We start from the raw sequence: 24,745 nt of genomic DNA on the forward strand, positions 1-24,745 counted from the left end.
GAATTTTTAGGTTTCAATAATTTATTTTCTCTCTTTGGCTGGTATTTTTTATTTTTACATTAACCATTTATCAATGAATAGGCTTTGTTAAATGGGTATAGATACACAAATTCCATTTCAAAAAAATACCAGTGACTTATCGGCAATAGGCAGGAAGTAAGTTCCTCTAAGCGGAAGAGAGAATCTATCACTTTCGGGAAGATTCATTAAGCTTCGGAAAAGACTTGCTCTCAGCTTCATAATTTTTACCTCGAGCCTCAATTATTTTTTCTGGATGCTATGTATCTTTAAGGTAACGTAAATCATAAATGTTCCCGGTGATTTAAGCCCTGGTGATCAATCTTGCCTGCAAGCTGAGGCAATGGATCCAAATTCCACGGGGATTAATTCCCTGTAAATAGTTTCCACCGTATATCATATTGATCAACCGTCTGATACCCGATGCTGATCATTAATTATATTCATTTTTCATGTAACGATGTCATAGTGTGTTTCAGCTAAATTGCCCGCATGTACGGCGGTGGGTTTTAAGTATTCTCTCCTTTACAATTGTGTACAGTTAAAATATTTTACTCAATTATATTTCCTGCAAACTTGTTATTAAACCAAGTTTGGTCTTTTTTCAATTTATTTTTAATCTAGACTTTTTAATAGGACTTGAAGTTTTAAGTTATTACCGGAATATAAAATGAAGTCACTAGTTCACTCCCTAGTACTCGTAAAGTCAATTTCCCTAAAAATAGTATTTTTTACCAAAGTACTTAATGACCTGTCGTGGAAATATAAGAACGTTTCGTCAAGGAGATTATGACTGTCTGTTTAAATTCCTGCTATTCATATTTAAAAAATTATTCTGCTAACTTACTTTCTCCAATTGTGCCATATCTCAGCTCTCCATTTTTTCGTCGAATTATAATCATTATTTGAATTTTCTTATTTAAAAATCATTATTATTACGCTTTAGTTATTTGTCTTTTTAGCGCTACACTTAGGTACACTTGGCATCATCACTTTTGGTATGGTTTTCCAATACTTTCTATGATATTTCGTGGTTTTCAATTTATTTTTAATCTAGACTATTTTTACTTCGATTTTAATATTAAAGTAATTTGTGGTCAGAGCGCTGTAAAATGAGTCACTGGTTTCCTTTCTAGCACTAGTAATCAATATATCTGAAAATTGGAATTTTTGCCAAAGTAAAAACTTGTTCTAGAAATAAAAGAAACTTTCGTTTAGAAAACAATGACTGGCTGTTTATTAAGACTCTTTTTTTAATACGCTGTCATTCAAAATATATTGCCCATTCTACTTTACTTTGGATAGTCTCATGAATCCCGTGCTAAATTTGGAAGTAAACGCATAGACACATCCGCATCTCTTCAATCTTTAAGTTCCTGGGTGTTGAAGGATAGATCTCCAAATTCCCTCTAGTTCAGCGCCTAGCAACGGTGAAAAACTAAGTAAACTTTTTGGATCCTCGGAAGTTTCCACATCACCCTTGGAGTCGCGTGATCGGCCTTATTTCTTTGAGCTCGTCTTGAGAATGCTCCCTGAAAAGGTTGCATTTCTCCTCAAGGTTTAAAACTCGTAGCTTTGTCCATATTTTGGATTCTTTGCCCAATTTTCAGACAAAGAGAGAGGAAGAAAAGTTGGAATGACCTTCACCCTTTTTTCTTAAGTCCCATCACATAGTTGGTTCACATCCCAAAAAAATTTGGAGAAAATGTTGAAACTTCGGCTGGAACGTTGGGATGTTAAAGTACGGATCTGGCTGAAGAATAAATGTGTTCTCTTTTCGCTGAGGAGTAAGGATTTTGCTGCTTGTATTCACCTTGAGCGCTCTCCTAAAATGCATTCTCTGTTGCTGAAACCGTAAAGGAAAAGGATTTTGTTCAATAAATTATCTCTAAATTTTTATAAATTGATAAATGTATAATCTGGCTAAGGGCGCAAAGATTAGTCGTATATGGTATCTTCGTTGAAGTTGCCTATTTTTCTAAGGTGTATCTTATCATTATTGTTAATTAATATAACTTTTCTTTGATATGACAAAGAAATTTGCATTAATAATATGAAATCCCAGTAAGGTGTCTAATCTCTGTGAAATCACAGAACATTTTTCAAGACTTTATTTTCCCATTTCAGTCCATCACGAAATTTTTCTAGTATATTTGTCTCAGTATATGTTATACTGCTTCTACACCAGTGAAAAATTACAGATACATATGCCATATAAAACTAAAAAGAATGAAGTAAATTTTCTATGAGCCTAACAATCTCTAAAAATATTTCTTCATGTACTGCGAAAAACATTGGGCGTATGTTCTACTATATTTCTCAATTGTTACTTATCATCGATTAAAAAGTTATCATAGTGGAAGACGACCCCAACGATTTTCGTTGGATATGAAGACATTTATTTATAAATACTGCCATACTCGTAGAAAAATATTTATTGCGAGAAAAACGTTTTTCTTATGAGTTATTTTCATACTGTAATATTACTTTTCTTCCGTTTATCTTTAGAGGAAATGTTATTATCCATCGGTTTCTTAAGCACAGAACCGCAATGCGCAACGCAATAGTGAGAATCCTTAGAAAGTTAAAGCAGAAATTTCAGTGTGACAAACGAACGTTCCTTTTAATGATTTCAGCGCCACTATCGGCCATAGGCTGCCTTTTTTTAATTAAAATCTTAGAATTTTATCTTAAATTCTGAATAAAAAACAATTTACAGTTTCAATCATAATAAATGTGTAAGAATATTTCATTGTCCTATGCATCTGAGGTATCCTGAAAATTTCAGCTCAGTAGATAATCGGAAAGTGGATTGGAATTGATTTGCAAGATTTGTCCCTGACAGGTCGACAAACAGCAAAGTGAGTTTAGAAAAACGTTGTCAAAATACTCAAAGGCTGAAAACTATGTGATTCTTTAGTGATAATATTTTTTCTTTTGCTGAATTTGGCGAAGTTTCTTGTAAGGGCATTGCCTTATTCTTGCTCCGCGCTCTTTCTGTTTTCACGGAGAATCATAAAACGGATAGGAACCGCATGACGTGACTTCACGTGTAGAATTGGAATAGAATAATCGATCCCGATTAGAAAAGAAAATCGAGTTTTAATTGTCAAAGCTCGAGAAAATCGAAATCAAGCCATTTTCTTCAAGTTTCGAACCAAACTCGATTTTTCGACTTCGATCCGGAGCATTTCGTTTGATCTCAGCAGCGTTACTATCGGCCTACGATAAAGTCACGCGTCCCATATGAAAGAATATTCTCTAAGGTAGGAAAAATTGGAAAGTAAACCTTCGATCATCAATAAAAACCGCAATCAGTTAATCTTTCTAAAAATATTTTAGTGGAGACAAATAATTCTAAGCGGTGATCCCTAGAACTTTTATGTTCGCGCATTTGTAAATTTTAACTGCTAACAATTAGTAGACTTTTTGGCATTCTTTTCTTCTTCTCAAATGTGTTGCTGAGCGTTTTTCGATTGAATTATATGTTTTGTACGAACTGGATTTTTTTAAGTGCCATCGGTTCTTCGATTAATCGATCTTTTGGTTCAACTTTCGATTTTTTTATATCCTAGATTATTATATCTATTATTAATCGATAGCTCGAAAAATCGACCGACATTTTTTTAACCGACATTTTCCATCTCTTTTTTCGAAGGAGGTAGTAAAAGGTGGATTGTACCACGATTTTATTTACACATAGGTATTTGATGCCAAAATTATTCATACATTTATTAACTCCTTCCATTTTAATTTATTTCCTGAATATCTTGCTTCTATCCTCTATTTATTTTTTCTTTGGTTCTTTTTAAATGGAATGGTAGGTTCCAATTTCTCCATATTTCCGGTGCAACCGCGTCGGTTTGTTGGTGATGACAACAGTTTCGCTGGCACTGCTGCCAGCGTCTTCAGGTCGAAGATGATGCCGGTCCACGATTTTCGTCCTCCTTATATAGGGGGTCAGTCCCGCCAGTTGTGGCTGCCGCTCTCCTATTGGTCCGCCTAATGAGCCTCCTCCAATGGGCATCCAGATGGTAGCCGTCGTCTCTGTTAAAATTGTCCGTCCGGGCTATCTCAATGGATTCGCGGATGAGTCTGGGAAAATATCTGCCTTCTTTCACTATTATCCTGGCGTCGTCAAACTTAATGTCATGTCCCGGGGTCCAGGCGTGCTCCGATATGGCAGACAGCTGGAATTGCCTGTTTTTCGTTGCCCTTCGGTGCTCTTGCATCCGTATCTTGAGTGAACGGCAAGTCTCACCGATGTATGCTTTTCCACATGAGCAGGGGACCTTGTAAACACCTTCATGAAGGTCGTGCTGTAGTCTATCTTTGGCTGTGGGCAGCAAGTCACCAATTTTTGTCGTACAGTTACAGTTGTCGACAATTTTAACAGAGACGACGGCTACCATCTGGATGCCCATTGGAGGAGGCTCATTAGGCGGACCAATAGGAGAGCGGCAGCCACAACTGGCGGGACTGACCCCCTATATAAGGAGGACGAAAATCGTGGACCGGCATCATCTTCGACCTGAAGACGCTGGCAGCAGTGCCAGCGAAACTGTTGTCATCACCAACAAACCGACGCGGTTGCACCGGAAATATGGAGAAATTGGAACCTGAACACCGCGGAAATCTACGTAGTCACATCGGAATGGTAGGTTATTAAATTATATTTCGCTATCTGTAGTCAACGTAGAACAGGAAAATAAAAAGTGATAATTTTTCATATTGTTCACGAACGAACCCTCTTCCCGTGGAAACATCGAGAACATAGCTGTCGCTACTCATATGAAATTATTTTATTCTTTCCAATGCATTATATGTCATGAAATATGATTTATTTATTCAGTGGCGCAGAGAGGGGGATTTTGGGGGTTAAAAACCCCCAGAGCTAATAGAAATTTTAAAGTTTAATTTGAAATAAAAAAATTTCTTAATGGATAAGTATTACTTGTAGAATAGTGTTAGGATTTATCAAACATCTCTCTAAAACCGGTAAATCTTGTCATTTTGAACAATGAATTTTAAAAATTTCTGGAAGAGAGCCCCCACAACTCCCGCTTACCCTGGCGGGTATGCAATACCCCCACATCCAAAAGTATTAGTTGCGCCCCCTAGCCTTAATTCTTAGCTGCGCCCCTGTCTTTATTTACATTATGGATGTTTTACATTGTTAACATTTGAAATATTTTTGCTGTTGCCCTAAATAGTGCTTACAATACGAAAATCTGTTGAAGATCTATGCTCGTCATTACACGATTTGGCATATGAACTTCATGATGAGGTAGACTCGTCATTTTTTCAGCGAGAGGGTTAACGTTTTTTTACTAACACACCTTTTCTCCGTAGGTGGAGACAATCGGAGATGCGTATTGCGTGGCTGGAGGGCTTCATAGGCGAAGCAAGAGCAACGCACAGCGCACGGCGTGGATGGCACTGAGAATGATCGAAGCCTGCTCGGACCACGTGGCTCATGATGGCCGACCCATTCGGGTAAGTTGGAGGTTGTGAACCTGCGAAATAAACTATCCACGGTAAATAATTTCAATAAGCCGGAATTTGGGCTAGTGTTCGTTGAATTGAAAAAACTCACCAACCCATTTTAACTGTGTGGTATCTCATTTTAAGGTTTCTTGGTCGGATAACTATTTGCTATGTCACTTCTTTAAACATGAGGTACTTTATAGTAAGATACTGCGGTTAATATAAATAAGTGGTATAAGTAATATTTATCAACCAAGAGATTTGTTGAAAAGTTTTGTCGCGCGAGTTTCAATACCAATAATAATAATATGCCTTTATTCGGGCGAGGTTGAGACTAAGAAGTCCTCTCTTCCACCTAACCCCTCCATAGCGTCAATGCAAACATATTAAAAAATAGTAGACAAGCATTTACAATACAAAGGATATATAACGTACAATATTTATGAAATGTCAATGAACTCTCTAAAGACACGTAAACTTGCCGTTTCTATTTTAAAACGAGGAAAATTTATTAAAAATAATTTTTACTTTCTGCGTTTACTAATGGATTTCAAGATATTTTGATATTAATAAAAATTTCATTGGGCGCTCATAAACAGAATTTCAACAAAATCTGGTTACCGCACGGATGTATAACAAGATCTTTAATTAGACCTTGTTATCCCGGAGCTTGGAGAGTTGACCTCTCGGTCTTTCGAGGAAGGCAACGCGAGAGAAAATGGACTTCAAACAAGCCGCAACCAGACGGGAACATTCTTCCAGCTCATAACCGGCGCTTGACGGTAAAAGTGATACCGTCTTGTGGCGGTAAATGTGTTATCATATTTACCTCCAAGCTCGGGTAATGCGCTGGTATGAGGTTTCCAACTAGTTGTGGCTTCTTTGAAGTCCATTTTCTCTTGCGCTAGACCGCGAGCATCTTGGATGGACCGCAAGAGTCTTACACCCAGCCCCATGGCTCTGGGATACGTTGGTAAAGGAATAAATGAATCTTGAAAGCGTAGTGGTCTTAGTTGAAGGTCATTGGTTATTCTTGTTAGTTAGAGGTCTGTGATTTGTTTCCCAGGCTAGGAATTTATTTTTCGCAATAATTGTAAATGTCGCTGCTGTCCGTGTTTCATGTATTAAATACAGGTATATTACAGGATTTATCTGTAGTACTTAAGGAGGTATTTGAGGAGACAATTTTAAGAATTTTGCTGTGCTAAAAGCATGGGGTCGCAACCCCTTAACACATAATAGGGACCTACGGAATCAGAATGATCACTTCACCGATTTAGTGCGGAAATGTTTCCTTGCGCATACGCTAAGTCCTCCATATTGTTGGAGAGTAAATATGAGGATCTTGTGGTAAAAGGGTGCATGCGACTCGATTCTTTACGAGGTTATCCGGCTGATTAGTCTCTCTACGCTGGTGATAGGAGCTAGAGAAGGATATTTTGGCATTTTAAATAATGTATTACGTACTTACATACGAACACATCTAACTTCAACTCACTGCCTTAGATGACCTAAGGCAGTGAGTTTGAAATGCCTAAAGATAAATTGTTTCACACAATCGTAAGTGCATATTTCCAAACCTTTAGTATGTAATTTCCCTTAAAAATCTCGAGTATTAAATCAATACCGAGAAGGGTAGATATTTAAGGAAAACCGTATTCGTGGTAACTACAAAGTGTATTCAAAACATGTTTGCATTGCCATAGCTCTGTAACTAAGGATTTGCGAACCCATTTTTATGGGCAAATAATGCTTAAAATTGTCTTTCCTATCACCTACTGAAGTATTGCAGATTCCTCCTAAAACACCCAATATATTAATTTATGAACTAGTATTTACACAACGCAGATACGTAGCCAGAAATCCGCTACGGGGGTTTGTGGAGCTGGGGTCATAGTAGGGTTGTATATTATGATATTGTATCGTTAATTTGATCTCATCAGAAAATCATACATTTCATTGACCCATTTTCACCCACCGTAGTCACGTGGCTACACCCCTACCGCGCCTATCAAATGAGGCTCTTGATGAAAAACTGCGAACCATTTTGTTTTCAAATTGACATAAATATGCTGGCTAATGTTTTTTAAACCTAACTCGTCCGTTTTTTTATTTCTGAAGCTGATATAGTATAATCCAACTTATTTTATGAGACGGTTTCAAATCGGAATTTAAACATGGACGCCAACTATCTATAAATGTGCTGCAAGTGTAATACAAGTAAAATATAGAAGGATATTGAAAAGTTGATTTTATCTTTCCTTCATCCAAAACTATGCTCTCCGTGAAGATTCAATCACTTTTTATGCTGGTAGAAAATGTATCAGATTTTTACTCCTTACCGCCTAGAGTAGCTTTGTGGTCACTAATCATTCTGAGAACACTGGCTGATATTTAAAAGGATGAATTAAGGAGACCATTGGAGCGGGCCAACACTATACGAGGGCGGTTTTTTTTCATCTCCGATAGGTCATGAACAGAGGATGAAGTGATTGATTAAGAATTTAGTTTCCTGGATATCAGACAATTACTCATACCACTAAAACGCCCAATATACAACCCTACTATGACCCCAGCTCCACACACCCCCGTAGCGACTTTCTAGCTACGTGTCTGCGTAGTGTAAATACTAGTTCATAAATTTATGTATTGGGTGTTTTAGGAGGAAGTAATTGTCTGATATCCAGAAAAATTATAATGGAATACCACAAAGTAAAGCAAGAGTTAGTGAATTTTTATTAAGAATTATTTCATTTGTAAATATTGAGCACACTTTTGGTGTCCTTTAGACATAATGGTTTAGGTGATTGAGGCATTGGTCGTGCCTGCGGACAAGCTTTACTATACCTTCTTCTTAGAATGCTGCCGCAAATGACTTTCAATGATTTTTGCCTTTGTACTGAAGCTCATCGCCCGTTTGGAAACGCTTCCCTCCTAGCCACATCTTCATTTCAGCGTAAAGTTGGAAGTCACGCGGCACTAGGTTGGCATTGACGGCGGGTGATCGAAAATGTCCCATTGAAATTGCTCCAGGAGGCTGCATCAGCGCTGAGGTGACGGGCGTCGTCATCGATCAGAACACTTCCAGATGTCAACATGTCTACTCTTTTGTTTTCAATGGGGATGGGCGTAATCACATTACACCCATAGTGCAATAAAAAATCTCTTTTATTGGTATAAAGGTCAAGACATGTCAATGCTAAATCCATTCGGCGAATTTTCTGGCTGTCGCTCCAGAGTGCACACTTGGCGGGAGAATCAATTAAGGCAGAGTAGTTAATGAGATTGATACTAACCTTAAACTAACAACTTAAGGTCGGAAATTACTTGAACGTGTGGTGCAGAGGATTTGCAGTTGCTCTTTCCGCGCTGTACGTGCCTGTCGCTTGTATGGTATTTTTGCTGAGCGATCGGAGGTTGAAAAAAGGCGCCCTCGTACAAGCAAATATGGAAGGATATTGAAAAAAATGATATTATTTTTTCCTTCATTCAAAACTATACTTTCCCTGAAGATTCCCTTTTTATGATGGTAGAAAAGAGATCAGATTAGATTTTGACACCGTTACCGACCAGAGTAGCCATGCGACCACGGGTCATTCTGAGAAAGCTTTTTAATTAATGCATCATCTAAACTTTTCAAAGGATAACTTAAGACCACCATCTGAGAGAAACACTTTTAAGTATCTTAAAAATTCCGAGTAGAAATTTTTCTGGGAGTAAATGGGTTAAATTAGCTATCTATTTCATTTGAATAGTGCTGAAAGTAAAATTCATCTTTACCATTTTTTATTGGGGGAAATTGTGAAATGTACCTATATGTATCGAAAAATGGGTGTCTGCGGTGCCCCTGGGCTAGTGATCTCCTCAGCAGATGTATGTACTGCGGGTAGCTTTCACAAGGGAAAAGATTGCCATCATTAATTTTTTGCTTCTTTATTTATCATACTGATATTTTTCCATCGATTCATGCAAATTTATCGCAGTTTTCCTCAAAATTTATAAGTCTCTTGTTGCAAAAAAAATAGAAAATGTAGAGTTCTTTCCGAGTCGCAAAATAACGGTGACGCTGAACTGGGTCAAGGAGTTGGATGCCAAAAAGTTGTGAAATTCAAAGTCAAAAGGGGAATCTGGCGGCATCGCCCCTTAGCGTAAGTTGGTCGGCGGGCACTATGAATAAAAGACGGCAGAGAAATGAGCTAACTGAATCTCCCGCTCCCATTGGTTTATTTTCGCGAACGAGTTTGAAACTAGTTTATGGTAAGGCTCGTCTTGGGGCTCCCAGTCACTTAAACTTTTATGGTTTATTCATGAGTCAATGGCTTCCTCGCTTCATAAATATTAACCTCACTCTCAGTTCTCACTGTGCTCGCGTCTTTGCCGTCTGTGGATTTGATCTCGTAGACAGGCGTCAAGGGATCAAGGCTGTTTTATGTAGAGTTGTCGCCTGAAATAAAAAACTAGGAAGGGTAGGCCGTGAATTTTTAGTCGCGTTCGTTGCAAAATATTTCGTCTATTTTATTAGTACGATTTTGTGTAAATTCCTGTGAGGAAAAATCATTGTTAATGGTCTGAGCTCTTCAAATAATGCTCCTGTATAGCTCACGTCGTGTTATCCGATTAAGTTATCAATTTTATGTAGTATCTACGGATTTTTAGCTATTTATATGGCCTAGCCTTCAGCCTCAGCTGATGGTATGATATTTGAAGGAAGCGAGCGACAGTTTAGGTTATTTGTGCCATGATGGAAGAGTATGTGGAGAAGAGTGGAGAGAACCCCGGCGTCGGCATTAATCTGATCTTAAAGAAAGGCGCCAAAGGGACCACGGCTAACGTCCCATCCGACGGTCAGAGTGTTGCGCTTGAAATTTTCTCCACACAACTTTCAAGCTGGGATCGAGTAGTCTGAAAATTCCCTAGCAACTACGAGATTTAAATCCGAGCCCGCGGAGTGGGAAGCCAACACTCTAGCCTCTAGAGGAAAAATCATTCATTGTGACCTGAATTCGCAACAAGAGTGTAGTTCACATTGCATAAGCCGATTAAGATGATAAGTTTCCGTCGTATTTACGGATTTTTGAGCTACAAATATGGCTGGTCCACATAGAATTTTGTTTGTGGTGAATGAAGGCTTAACCTTGAATTTGATTTCGGGACAGTTATAATATAATAATTTATTTACACCCAAAACTACTCACCGGTAATAACAAAGGAGAGGGAGCTATAGGTGGTCTCCTAAGTCTTAAGAGTAGAACTCAGCCACCAGAAAATTGCAAAAATGCATGCAAAAAAATAAAAGCAGTAATATTACCTAAGTATTGTCACAATGAAATAACATCAATATAAATGCTCAATTTTGTTTTAGGAAAAATGCAGTCTTTATCAATTTTAACATTTTATTTGAGAATCTTTTTTATTTCAGCCGGAAGTAGATTAAATATCTTTGACTCCTCGTAGAGAAATCTATTATATAGATTATATAGAAAGAAAATTATTATATAGTTAATCTTGGTCTGTTTGTTACAATGATTGAGTCAATCCTTAAATTACACTTACATTAATCAGATACACTCCGCACATTGACACTTTTGGCATAAAACAATATGAAGACTTTGAATACAAATGCTTTAGTGATTAGATGAGTATCCAAGCTTTATAACCACAGGGCCATCACCTTCCCCCGTGATTTTTTATAGTCAGCCTAAATTCATCTTTGTCCAAAAAAATGATTATATCAAATGCGTGCTTTTAATTTCCTTCCAGATGAGGATCGGCGTCCATACCGGAACTGTGCTGGCTGGCGTCGTGGGAAAGAAGATGCCTCGCTATTGCCTCTTCGGTCACAACGTCACCATGGCAAACAAGTTCGAATCTACGAGCGAGCCCCTCAAAATAAATATCAGCCCAACAACACACCAGTAAGTGGGGAAAACGAGTTTTTTTTACCTCTTTTCTTCTTAGCGATGAACAAAGTAATTTTTTTAATTCTGTGGCCGTAGTATAATGGCTTGGCGGCATTGAAGTGAATATCCTTTTCTCCTTAATTTATTTATAATACAATTCCATAAGTATTTTTAGCTGCTGAAGCTGGTTTTTCTTTTTACGCTCCTTTTCTGTTGACTCCATAGTTACATACAAAACTACAAAATCCATCTCTGGATCAAACCACGGCATAGTAATTTCAATTTCATTTTAACATTACAACTACATCAGATGGAGCAACTTGTTTATTTCATAATCATCAGTGGAAAATTCAACAATCCGTGTACGCTACCGTAATCTTCTAAGTTTTTTACGGACAGAGTTTTACTAAGTATGATGCTATATTTTAGTATAAGTATATGCTTCTGTACTTCATTATGTGTATGTGCTTACGTCATCTAATTTCAGTCTAAACAATTTTACGGCCATGACCAAAAATTTGTTTGGTCTAATTTGATAGTACATTAGAATTCTATATTTTTTATAGTTTATAATTCGTGTACAACTAATGGATCGGTCACTCTTCAGTATTCATTGTTTACTCTCTGATACTGATTTATTTACATTTAAGTGGGAAAATTATCACTATTATGCTATATTGAGGAGAAATTAATATTTCGCGTTTTCTTCCTTTGTACTATCATTAGTGTGCTATATTTTATGGAACTGAATTTCGAAATTTGTTTTCTTATATTTAAGTGGTAATAAGGTAAAAATAACGAATTGCATCTGAATGACGGATATATTGTCTATTTCTCAAATTTCTCTCTTCACATAAATTTTTAATTATTTTAATGATGCTATTTGTGTATTCAAACTATTTTTCATGCAGTACTTTGTTGCCAATTAAGTCTGAAATGCGTATTTTTTTCCACCAATTATTTGCATTTGGTATTTCTTTTTATATTCCTCGAAATCGGAGAATTTGCTACACATTTCGTGTTACATAATTGGTGTTTCGTAGTCTCATACAAAATTTCACTATAGACAGTTTCTCCATTACAGTTAATTTCATTTCTCAGTTTTATCGACATATGAAAATTTATGCGATGGATGCACCAAATGAGTACATAATAATGAAGAGAGAAAATTTTCCAGCAAGAGTTCATTTCTCCGTTTTATCAAATCAAATATATTTTCAGCCACATCTGGCACAGTTTTTTAATCCAATTATTCGTAATTTTTTAAAGAATATTACATTTCAATTGACTTAATAGATGCATCGTAGCAATAAAAAATATAACTCTTGCTGTGCGATAAAATGTTTTGAGGATTCCTGGGATGTTCTCAAAATTATACGATTTAAGATCACAATATTACACATTCAAATTTTATTCTTAAGTTAGATATTCTTGATCTTTTTATACCAGTTTTTCTTGAATACCTCGTTTTTTTATCAGGTATTGAATGCTTGCAACCCAAAATTACAAAAAATCTCCAGCGTGGAATGCGAAGGCGTGAAAGAGAAAATACCGGGAGGACGGATATTGCCGACGCTAGAATAGATGCCTACTGCACGTAGAAAAACTTGGAATGCTAGGTTGGAAATAAATGTGTTGCCCTTTATAAATATTTGAAAAGCGGAGTTGCGGGTTCTCAAGAAAAAAATCATCTTCGTATTTCACTTTGCCGCCTAGCACAAGGTATTGGAAGAATTTCCTGTTCGGAGGCAAAATAGTATTGGACTCGTCTTTGGTATTCAAGAGAAGACGTGTTGTGAGACGGGAAGATTGAAGGTGTCATTTTGCCTGCGTAAGTTACGAGACCTGAATAAGGAAGGAGAGAATCTGATGCATGGGCCTTGTATGGATAGATACATCCCCATGCGAGGTGTTATACTAGGAGTGGACTCTTTCACTGCCATCTGTTGCAGCCGCTATTCGCGTTAAAATTTCTTTCTCTTCCTTTTCAGCCAATCACTTTCATCACACTGCAATTTGATAATGATTTATTATGATTGACATGATGTAGCATAGATTCTTGCATCTTATATATTCAATTAGCCGTCAGCTAATTGCAATGTAGTTAATACTTGTCATTGATTTTTATCAATAGTTTATTAAACGACCGTGTCCAGAACTTTTTATTGGGTACAGACTTATTTATACGGAGTTCACTGATTGTTGTAGTTGTTAGTGAAGGAGCATTATCACTTTTTCTTCCATCAAGATCATAGATACCCAACACCAAGAAATTCCAAAAGTACTTGAAGACATAAATCTCATTACTATTAACGAAGAAATTGAATGGGAAAGAGAACGCATAGGTGAAAAGGAAAGAATAATAAAATAAAAACCATTAAAAAGGAGAAGAAAACATCATGAAGAAATTATTTTCGCCATTCGTAATTGGAGAGTTAAACAATTTAAAAAATCACATACTTTCGCTCACGGCAAATAGAAGTTTCGTAGCAATAACAAGACAAAAACTTAGTTCAAGTGCCGTATGGTAAAAGTCTCCATTTATATAGATTCATTCTCACCAATAAAATATGTATTACTTGTTATGCGACCGGTGTCGGTGTGATATCTGCTCTCAGGCCCATTTGAAATACCTCTAGTGAGCTTATTCCGGTCGTCTCGTTTCCGAACTTGCTTTTGCTTCGGTCGCCCTGCTTCCAAACTTACCCTGCTGAGCCAGTCAGCTGGAAATAAGATATGGGCTGGGTTGGTGTGTTGGCTAGATTACTAGCTTCCAACCCAGACGATCCGGGTTCGTATCCCGGCGGTGGCAGAGATTTCTCAGAGGCTGCCCTGCTTGAGTGCCTTTTAGAGGGCACTTCAAGTGCACTACTTCGTCCGTCGGATGGGACGTTAAGTCTTGGCGCCCTTTGTTAGGGGTAGACTAATGTCGTCGCCGGGTTTCTATCCAATTTTCCATGCCTACCCTTCCCTAATGTCGAAAATGGCCTTAGTTGTTTGAGGCTTTCTGAAGAACAAAAAAAGAAGATAGATATCATTTACTTCTTTCTCCTTACCCTCAATAATGACCGTTTTCATCTCTTCACCATGTTTCTGTCTCATTTGGTAGACTAATGACAGTAATGGTTAAATACACTGAACAACAAATTTGAGGTGAAAGTGTGTAAAATGCATGATTATTAGTTAGTTATGTATCTTTCAGTATTAAATGATACAAAATCATCATTTTCATAAATACTTAGCTCTAGTATTTCAAAAAAAGTAATCTACATTTTTGTATAAATAACTCACTAACTAAATATGCATTCATGTTCCAAGATTCAGCATAATAAATTTTAAGTGAATAATTACTTTAATTCTTTTATGTGTTAAGCATTGATGAGTTTCAGTGCCATTCTGGAAGTACAAAAGTAAAATATTAAGAAAAAATGAAGATAATATTACATGAATGAAAATACTTTGTAAGTCTACTTTGTACCAAAAATGTGTTAAGCACAAAATGAAATATATAAATTAACTGGTCACAAATGTATATAAAGGATTACAAATGTTAAATGTCCATATGTACAGTATATACAATTACATATTTTGTTCAGAGATAAAGTCAGAAGATGAGCATTTTCGCTTGGCTTGACGTTTATACACATACTCGGGAACATCCCTTATGACAGTCCAGCAGTAATCTGCTAAAATAGTAGGGCTCCACTTTCCGGCATACCTCTTCTCAAATGTGGCAATATCTTGATTAAATCGCTCCTCATGTTCATCACTTACTGCACCACAATCTTTGGGGAAGAAATCAAGATGGCTATGTAAGAAATGCATTTTCAATGACATGTTGCAACCAAGTTTTTCATAAGATGACAACATGTTATCTACAATTTCCTTATAATTTATTGCCCGGGTGTTCCCCAAAAACTGTAAACACACTGTCTTAAAACATTCCCATGCATGCTTCTCATCACCTTGTATGATTCCATCAAATGTATGGTCTCTGAAAAGCTCTCGAATCTGTGGGCCTACAAAGATGCCCTCCTTTACTTTGGCATCACTTAAGTAAGAGAATATTTGCCTCAAATACTTAAATGCGTCACCATCTTTGTTCATTCCCTTAACAAAGTTTTTCATGAGACCCAACTTGATGTGCAAGGGCGGGAGCAGAATCTTTTTAGGGTCTACAAGAGGTTCACTCTTAATGTTCTTTATACCAGGTTGAAGAGATTTTCTGTTGGGCCATTCGTGTTTACTGTAATGAGATGCATGAGCTCTGCTATCCCATTCACAGAGAAAGCAGCAATATTTAGTATATCCTAACTGCATTCCTAATAGTAGTACTACCACTTTCGAGTCACCACAGATTAGCCACTGTGAGTCATTATACTTGATGGCTTCTAGTAAAATTTTCATATTTTGGTATGACTTTCATATGCACACTATGCCCAACTGGAATAGAAGGAAGTTTATTACCAATATGTAAAAGCACTGCTTTTAGGCTTAACTTTGACGAATCAATAAAGAGTCTCCACTCATCAGGGTTGTAATTAATTCTGAGAGCCTTCATGAGACCAGTTATGTCTACACATGCCACAAGACTATCTTGCATGTTAAAAAAAGGAGTGAATTGTTGCTCTCTTCTGCGGTAAAATGAAACATTTACATTGCTTTCCAGAAAATTGCGCTGTTGCAGTCTTGATGCTAAAATCTCAGCCTTAGCTTTAGAGAGCTCCAAGTCTCTAATGAGATGGCTTTACTCATTTTGAGACAATTTTTGTGGCTCATCAGTTGATGATATATTTGGAATGAACTCTGGATCTTGTGATGTACATGGTTCAGGACAATCAGAATCCCCCTCAGAAGTAATGTCGTACTCTGTCGGTGGATCAGGTATTGGCAATCCTTCCCCATGTAGAACTGGACGTATGGCAGATGGAATGTTAGGATAGATCACTGTGTGCTTCTTCTTCTTCTTAGACATTCCCTTTTTGATTGGAGGAACCATACAAAAGTAGCAGTCACTGACATGATTAGTTGGCTCACGCCAGATCATGGGCACTGCAAAGGGCATTGAACGTCCTTTCCCATGCATCCAGTTCCTGAGGTTGCTTGCACAAGTGTTGCATATCACATGTGGAGCCCAGGGTTTATCCTGATCACCTATTTTGCACCCAAAATAACAACTGTAAGCTTTTTTAATCAATGGAGTTATTTGCTGTTTTTTTGAAGCAAATGTCACTTCTCCACACACATAGCAAAATGTGTCACTACTGTTAACACAAACTCGAGGCATTTTTGTTCACTTCAATAGCAGTCAACTTGAACAGCTGGTAGTTAATCTGGAAACAAATGTGCAAAAATTATTACATGCATTAATAAAGGAGGGAGGGAGATAATCACTGAAGGAGGGAGACAAAAATATCACTAAATATCACTAAAATTGGTATCAAAATATTTATATCCAAAATATTACACACAAGTAAGACCAGAAATAATAATATAATCCATTGTTACTAGTTACTATGACTTTGAGAAACCATTGTAATACATGATTTTAAAGTTAACATAAAAATACGTGTATAATTATCTCACCATAATAACACAGTGTAAAATGAAAACTAGAGCTAATTTCGAATTTTCTTTGTGATATTCGCGATCAGCACATTAGAACGGATAGGAATTGGCTGCTTTCATTCGATTTACATTTTCATTGTTGAACAGTGATATCTAACGTATGTTCAGTTTTTATTACTTGATTCTCCAGTCCTGAATGGCAAAAGCAATTCTATTATCTATTTTTTTCTCCTTTTCAATGGCTTTCCTTTGATATTTCTCTCCCATTTACTTGTACATTCTCTTTCCAAATTAATTTCTTCAAAAATAGTAATAATATTTATTTCACCAAGGACTTCTGGATTTTTTTTGTTTTTACCCTTGATTCCAAACGACAAAATTTTCCATATTGGTTTTCTCACTTCCAATTAATGATTCTCAATATATCTTCCTAATTTCTTTCTAATCAGTGGAATAACTATGAATATTGAAATAAAAGGTAGTTGCACTTTCACGTAATTATAAGATTTCCACAACTGTAATCGTGGAAAATTGCAACTACCTTATGTTTCAATATGTCGAACTTCCCCCTGCATCACGCCTAAATCAGTTGAACTTGCTCGGAATAACTATGAAATTGCTGTTTTTATATTTAATGGTCCCTTTATATTTCAATACCTGTCCTTTTTTCTTCCCACTTTACATTTGATAAATGTATTTTAAATTATTCTTGAAAATAACATGTCGAAACCATGCTTGGTAGAGGAGTTTTATATTTAAGAGTGAAAATTACCACTTATGGTTTTTATTTTACCATGGATACCTCTCTCTCTTTCTTAATCGGTAGAATAACAGTGAAAACATTATCTAACTCGCTATATTATTAATTTTATGGTGTTGGCACTTCTGAACCCAACTAACGAATACCTCCCTCCTCTCTCCTTCAACCACTTGCCTTCTCAAGTGTTCTCTCCGAGTGGCCGGGGTTCGACACCAAGCCGCGGCCTCGCCAGTGCCTGCCTCCAGGGTTCGCCGCTGAGGAGGGCACAACCTGCCACTTTCTCCTTGGCTACAAGCACCCCAGCTTGCCGCCGGACGCCTCCCTGGAGGAGCACGTGACGGCGGCGTTGGCGGAACTCGAGGAACCGCAGTGACCGCCGGAAAACGCCGATGCGACTGTTTGCGAGCCGATTCGCTGAAGGGAGTGAATCTGTTCGCCCGTGAACGGAAACCTAGGGTGGCCTCAAGTCTTTTGATAAATACAATATGTGTGCGAGCTGATTCGTTGAAGAAAATGTGAATGAATCTGTTTGGTCGTGAACGGGAAACCTTGCGTGGCCTCAAGTCTTAATAAATAGAGCATGTTTGCGTGCCGATTCGCTGAAGGAAGTGAATGAATCTGTTTGGGCGTGAACTGAAGTCTCGGGTGGTCTCAAATCGTTGAGTGTATAAAAATTGACGCGAATAATTTGGAGATATCACCTGGAAGTTTTTTATCATCGAAAAAACATCTCTCGTCTCGAGAAGTCTCTAGAAAAGAAGAGAAAAAGTCTCGAGATGGAGGGTGAAATAGGTGAATCTGTGTCCCATCGTGATCGCGTAATTTGTTATGAATGTGCAAAATACGTGAGTAAATAGCTGGTCAAAAAATCAAATCAGCATACGCGTTAATGGAATCGAACTGCAATAGAATTGGCGGGAGGCGTTGTGCATATTTTTTAGATCCGGATACAGTATGGAGAATTGCTCGTTAAACCTCAGATCGTTACACGCTACCATCGTCATCATCACGAAATGTCACTCTCGTGATGCAATTGATATTTTCTGCCACCAGGCGAACTTTGTGCTCGAAAACGTGTATAAGTGAAGAACTGTCGCACAGAATTGTTGGGCAATTCGCTGTTAATGAGACTCCTTCGCTTTGTATAGTTGGATTATTCTTCAGGGTTACTGTTTTGGGTCCTTCACGATCCTTCAAAACGTCACTATTTCCTGTAGAAAGTCTTCACTTCTGCGTGATTCTCCGTCTTAAAAGCACCATCTTCATAGCCAAAAAGTGTGCGAAGCAGTGCAGTGGTATGGATAGGAAATGCGGAAAAGAGACTAACACAATGGTGTCATTGGTTGAGAAATAATAAAAACGGATGTTTTGAGGGAAGAAAATATTAATCGACCTAACTGGAAATTTAGTGCCGATTATATGTAATTATCCCCTTGTACCCTCGTTGTTTGATGGACATGCGGATTCTTGGATACCTTAAAAGACTATTTTCAATGCTGTAAATATAATGTGTTATCAGTATACCCCCGCACTTGTGTCCTTGACAGATCCTTGGGTACCTTCAAAGACTATTTTCGATACTTCGTGTGTTTTTGTGTGTTATTCAGATGTGTCCTTCTCGAACTGTGTCATCCTAGGCCTTACTTTTTTTCCATTCACTCCTCATCCATAGTATACCCGTGGAAAGAAAAAAAAGTTTTTCGCTCGCTGCAACATTTCCTTCCTCGGAGAGCGTCTTGTCAGCTCGGAGAAGAAAATAAGCGAGCTCCCGCGTTTTTTCCAAGGAAATGAAATAAGTCGTCGTGTGTTTATCTGTCCATTTCCGTCTCAACGTGTCTGTATGGTTCGGGACAGCGTGTCGTGTGTCATGGTGGAGAATTGGAAGAAGAAGTTGCTTCCAGAACGCAACTGTCTCAATCGGAATTCCTAGATCTTCACTTCATATCTTCGCGATGGCTGAGGATGGCTCCGGGTTTTTCAGATTGGAGTCACGGGAATCGTAGAAAATACCAGCATTCGGAAAATATATTGATAAAACAAAAAAGTTATTCCTAAACGGGACGGGGGAAAAATATTTTCTCTCGAGTGTACGTGTCATGGTTGATGCAGCGTAAGTGTTTGTGTGAGACTCACAAGTGTTGGATCTAAAACTGAGGAAGGAGGAGACAAAGTAATTATTAAAGATAGGTAGGCGATTTAGGAAGCACTTCAAATGATTCCTTTTTTTAATCTGACTTGTAAAGCTTGACGAAATAGAGAAAAGTTTATAAAATTACAACGGACTCACTTAATCCTTACGAATTCGCCGTATCCAACTCACCAAGCGCTGGACGCATTGATTTACCGGTGAGTGTATTGGAGGACTTATTTTCAGCTCGAGCTGATATTCCTTGAAAGTGTACGATGAATAAAAGTTCCTTAGTTGAGCCCAAGTGACGTTAATAAGCTTTCCTACACTATGTGCACCCAAGTAACGTAGGTCGGGTCCTTAAATATAGGTTGAATGTTTTCATGCATCAAGAGTGGCGTTCGTAAGCCAATAAAGTGGTTGAACCAAGTCAAAGAAAACTATCGATAAAGATATTGCTAGAGGTATGCTTCTTACGTGTGATAGAGAAATGTATACGTCCTCGGCAATAGTGTGAAGTTAGAAAACCAAAGCTTTATTTAAAGTTGTTTACGTGTTTTTTCCAAAAAAAATGTAAATATTCATGAAACGTTATTAATGGCAGAGAAATACTTTTTTCTCGATGAAAAACTGAAAATAATGCCTCGTCAACATCCATATTAACAAACTATGAAGGATGCCGTGTCAAGTACTTTAATGTTCGAGCGTCATGATGCGTTTTTTCCGAATTTTCAGTGTGCTTTTGTTTCCGTATCATGGTAGGGCATCCTGACTGACTACATATGCCACATTTATCGATTCGTAGGCGTAAAAGCAGTACGTCATTCGTTGGCAGAACCGAAATACAAAAATATTCCTCGAAATTTTACGCCGATAATCTGATGATTTTTCACAGTGGCTTTGTTGTTTCTCCGAGTATGAGAGTGATAAAACTCGTGCACGGTTAAACATGAGTAAAGCTTGGGTGAGAGGAGCCAGTCCTTTGGGAACGAGCAAATGAGAAATCGCTTTCAAAGCAAGAGGCTAAAGGGGGCCATGCTCCATTTCCTCTCTTGCTAGTGCAGCTCTGTTGAAGGGGAAAAAATATGAAGGCCTCATTATTATTCTCCACAATGCAACGCTCCCCTACCTCCCACTTCAAAATATCCTCCTTTCTCCTTCACCTTTCGAATTCCCTTTATCGGCGAAAAAAAATTAATACACCAAACCTTTTTACTTGATATCGATTAAAATTATCGAGCTATCGACTCCGTCGTTTTTAACACAGAGACCGTTCAAGGTGAACGATCCGAAGATAATATACCCACTCGGGTGTATAGGTACATGGAGTAATTTAGATTTATGTGTACATATTCCTGCGATTAATACGCACAGCTACAGTGCAGGACGGCGAGAAAAACTGCATACTTAACGGAAGATTAGAGGCATGAGGATTATATTCTGAGTTATTGAGGACGATCGTTCCTTTCCATAGTGTGTGTTGTATTTGTTCTCTGGCTCTCGTGGAGGGGCGATGATAAAATGTAGATTTTAGGGCCACGCTTACGTCAGCTGCGGTCTTTTTTTACGACTATAAACTGATGGAATTTAGTTTGAGTGATGTACATAAATGTTCGTTCATCTGTTGACCTTTGAATGGGATTCTTAAACCCATTGTAAAGCTATTCTAAATGCGTTTAGGTTGATGATGTACTTCTCACTCCAAACTCAGTTGATAATCTGTCGGAGTTTCGCTGAATTTGGATATTTCGAAGCGATCCATCGCCAGAAATGATACCTAAGGGTCGTTTTTTTGTTGAGTGTTACTTATGACTGAACAAATCTGTGAAGTACTAAGCGCAGTTGGGGTAGTTGATCAGAAGTGAGACAAGTTTGTAAAAGGAAGTGACCAAATGAGTCACACACCAGCTACGCATATACACTTCAAGCTTCGCAAACTATCCTGTTTTGCTGATTCATTTCCTTCTCAAAAAAAGTTGTAGTTATAATGTAGATTAGTCTGCTTTGGTGTTCAAGGAAGTTCTTTTTTTTAATAAAGCTGAAAGTAATACTCCTATGTGTCATTCGTCATTATGGGATTACAATATCTGTATATATATAAAATCTACCACATTCGCATGGTGTACTGAAAAGGCGCTGAGAATCAACCTTTTTTTGTTTTTGAATACCATAAATTTTTGCGGCTATGTCATTTCAACTACTTATACTTTTATGGCGTGTAGTGAATTACATTTTATGAAATTTATTTTTTCTTTTCATCTAATGTGAAAATCTTCCTTTATCATTTTCGATCAAACTATCAATCGAAACCAAAATTTTTCATTCGCGCACGACCGAATTCTCGAAATTCATTATCCTGTTAGCTTCAACATGAAGACACTTTTGGAATATCCTGTTGGACGGTATTCAGTCTCATCTGTATTGAGCAAAAGTCGTATCGTACACGACGACCATATTTCTCACCCACAGTATCTTCCTTCCTTTGGGCCGTATATTGTTACATATTCTCCTATTTTTTTACGGCATCATCTAATTGCACGAGAGATAAGGAAGAAGAAGTACGGAAAATGCTTACCTACACCATCCTACTATTTTTTTCTCATCTCATCAACCTTGAGTGAAATCTAGGTATCCGCCGCGACTTAACGTATCCATCCCGTCACTTAATTAAGAAACTAGTCTGTCGTTGTCATTGTATTTAAACTATCTACCCCATCTCACTTTCGACCGAATAAACTGAATGTTGCGTCTACCTGTGAATTCCCCTCTGCTTGTATATTTATTCCTTGTTTTTTTTTAACTGAACAGGATATTTTTAAATTGATGCTATTAAAATTGTCTGATTTTTTTCTCGAATTTCGCAGCTATGGTAAGCTTGTAACATTGAATCTGTCTCCTGATTGCGATCAATTTTTATCAAATGATGTATTAAGGAGAATTAATTTTAATCGTGGAGGATATTTCTGAGAACATTCCGACATCAAGGGCTTAATACTATTTATTTCTGCATAAATCTAGATTTTATGTGGTTTTTTGAATGACGAATTAGGTTTTAAATTGCATTACCTGCCAAAAATCTCTAACTACCTAGCAGTGACTACATCTGTGTCGTGAACTATGTTCTTAGATCATATACTAAATGATCTCACAGCTCATTATCCTCGTACCTCTTTCGAATTTAATTAGAAGAAATATCATTAATGACAGTGAATTATGTAAAACCAGGAATTTCCGAGTTTCTGCTATGTTTCTGAATGGAAATGTATAGATACTTTAAATACTTTAAGTGCTATAATACTTTTTTATCTCTGATCTTGAATTCGTTGCCACAGGTCTCAGTGTTGACTGCGATTTTAATGTACCGCGATATCAGTTTTGTTGAATTTTCCGAATGCTGCTAAAAAGTTTCATAACTAATTTAAACGGTGTGTTCCTTGAGGTAGAATATTCTTTTTCAGTCCATAGAACGTTCATTTTTTTTCAATTTATACTAACGCGTATGGTTTACGGCACAATAAAATGGAAACTCTTGATATAGTTTAAATGAGACATTGCAAATTTTTCCACCGAATTCAAGTTTAGAAATGGATAACTCAAAGGTTCAAATTTTAAATAATGAATATTGTAAGTTTTATCAGAAATAATGTCTTATTTAAGCAATCATTTTCACGAATACCCAAATTTAAGCTGAAATGACATTTAATTCTTAAAGAGTCGCATGAATCTTTAAAAAAAAGGATAGAAATATGCATGGGAGCTTATTTCATACGTCCATGTTGAGATACACAGATGCTTTCATTGCAGGAACTGGTTATGAATGTAAACAGTTAGGATAGAACATCCCATGTATCTTTTCTGTAGATTTAACTCCGTGAGAGCTGACAGTGATTAATATTTAGATGAATAAAAAGGCCATCTACAGTTTTCATCAAACTGCCTTAAGTGAAACTGCTATGAATGTGTGGTTTCAGTTTTCTTGTCAAACTAATACTGTGTGCCGCTACTAAGGAAAGCAATACGTGCCCACTTCATTGCTCCACTGCGTCATTGATGACGTTTGACTTCTACAGTGAGTGAATACTCTTTGTGCTACTTTTGAGTGAGGAGTAATCATTGAAGAGACGTGACGAAAGGAAACTTGTGTAAAAAAATATATATTACGTTGAAAAACTATTTGTTTTAATCCATTCACATTAGCATTAACTCAGCGCACGCCATGATTTTCCACACAATAGTGTTCTGATCACGAAGAAAAGTGCAATCTTCAATCCTGTGCTGCAAAAAGTAATATCATTTAGAAATCAAATGATTTCTTCCTCTCTGACTATCCTTCCTCCAAATAAACTAGAAGCCCTCATGAACACGGTGCTTTGGTGTACACAAACCTGTGAAATTAATAAATGAACTCACCACTTTCAAGCCTTGCTTTTGTGTTCCGTACTTCTTATTTCCTCCATTAAACGATCCGACCCCTCGTTCATCGTCACCAGGCCCGTGCTGGGCTGCCGGGACACCGGGATGTATCCCGGTACGCCCTCCAACCTGAATATCTTTGGCGTCCTCCTGTTACGAAATTGACAAATTTTACTGTCAGAATAAGAACATTGATCAGTTAACATAATTTCAATAATGTATCATTTAACGGCATAATTAACACCGTCTTGAGTAAACAGAACTATTATATAAATTAATATAATTCATTCTGGATCATTCCGGTACAGGGGCGCAGCCAGAAAATGATGATGATTGACGAATGATGATGAAAAGAAAAACGCCCGATAGAATCAACGCTCGGGGTGCTAAATTAGAGTTAGCTGAATCTGACATCGCCCGCAAATCAATGAAGACGAGGGACCCAAATACGATTTAATGATATCTCAGGTT

General features: G+C 37.3%; 1 protein-coding gene across 1 annotated transcript in view; it reads left to right on the plus strand.

The window, feature by feature from the left end:
* LOC124162234 (head-specific guanylate cyclase) overlaps window positions 1-24,280 on the plus strand; it is a 342,294-nt gene extending 318,014 nt beyond the window's left edge. Inside the window, exons 9-11 of the mRNA XM_046538695.1 lie at window positions 5,371-5,514; window positions 11,266-11,420; window positions 17,917-24,280. Of these exons, the coding sequence (XP_046394651.1) occupies window positions 5,371-5,514; window positions 11,266-11,420; window positions 17,917-18,106 (489 nt within the window). The 3' untranslated portion in view covers window positions 18,107-24,280. The remainder of the gene's footprint in view (window positions 1-5,370; window positions 5,515-11,265; window positions 11,421-17,916) is intronic.
* The last annotated feature ends 465 nt before the right edge of the window (window positions 24,281-24,745 follow it).

Source organism: Ischnura elegans, chromosome 7, assembly GCF_921293095.1.
Source record: "Ischnura elegans chromosome 7, ioIscEleg1.1, whole genome shotgun sequence".
In the NCBI taxonomy this organism is placed as follows: Eukaryota; Metazoa; Arthropoda; class Insecta; order Odonata; family Coenagrionidae; genus Ischnura; species Ischnura elegans.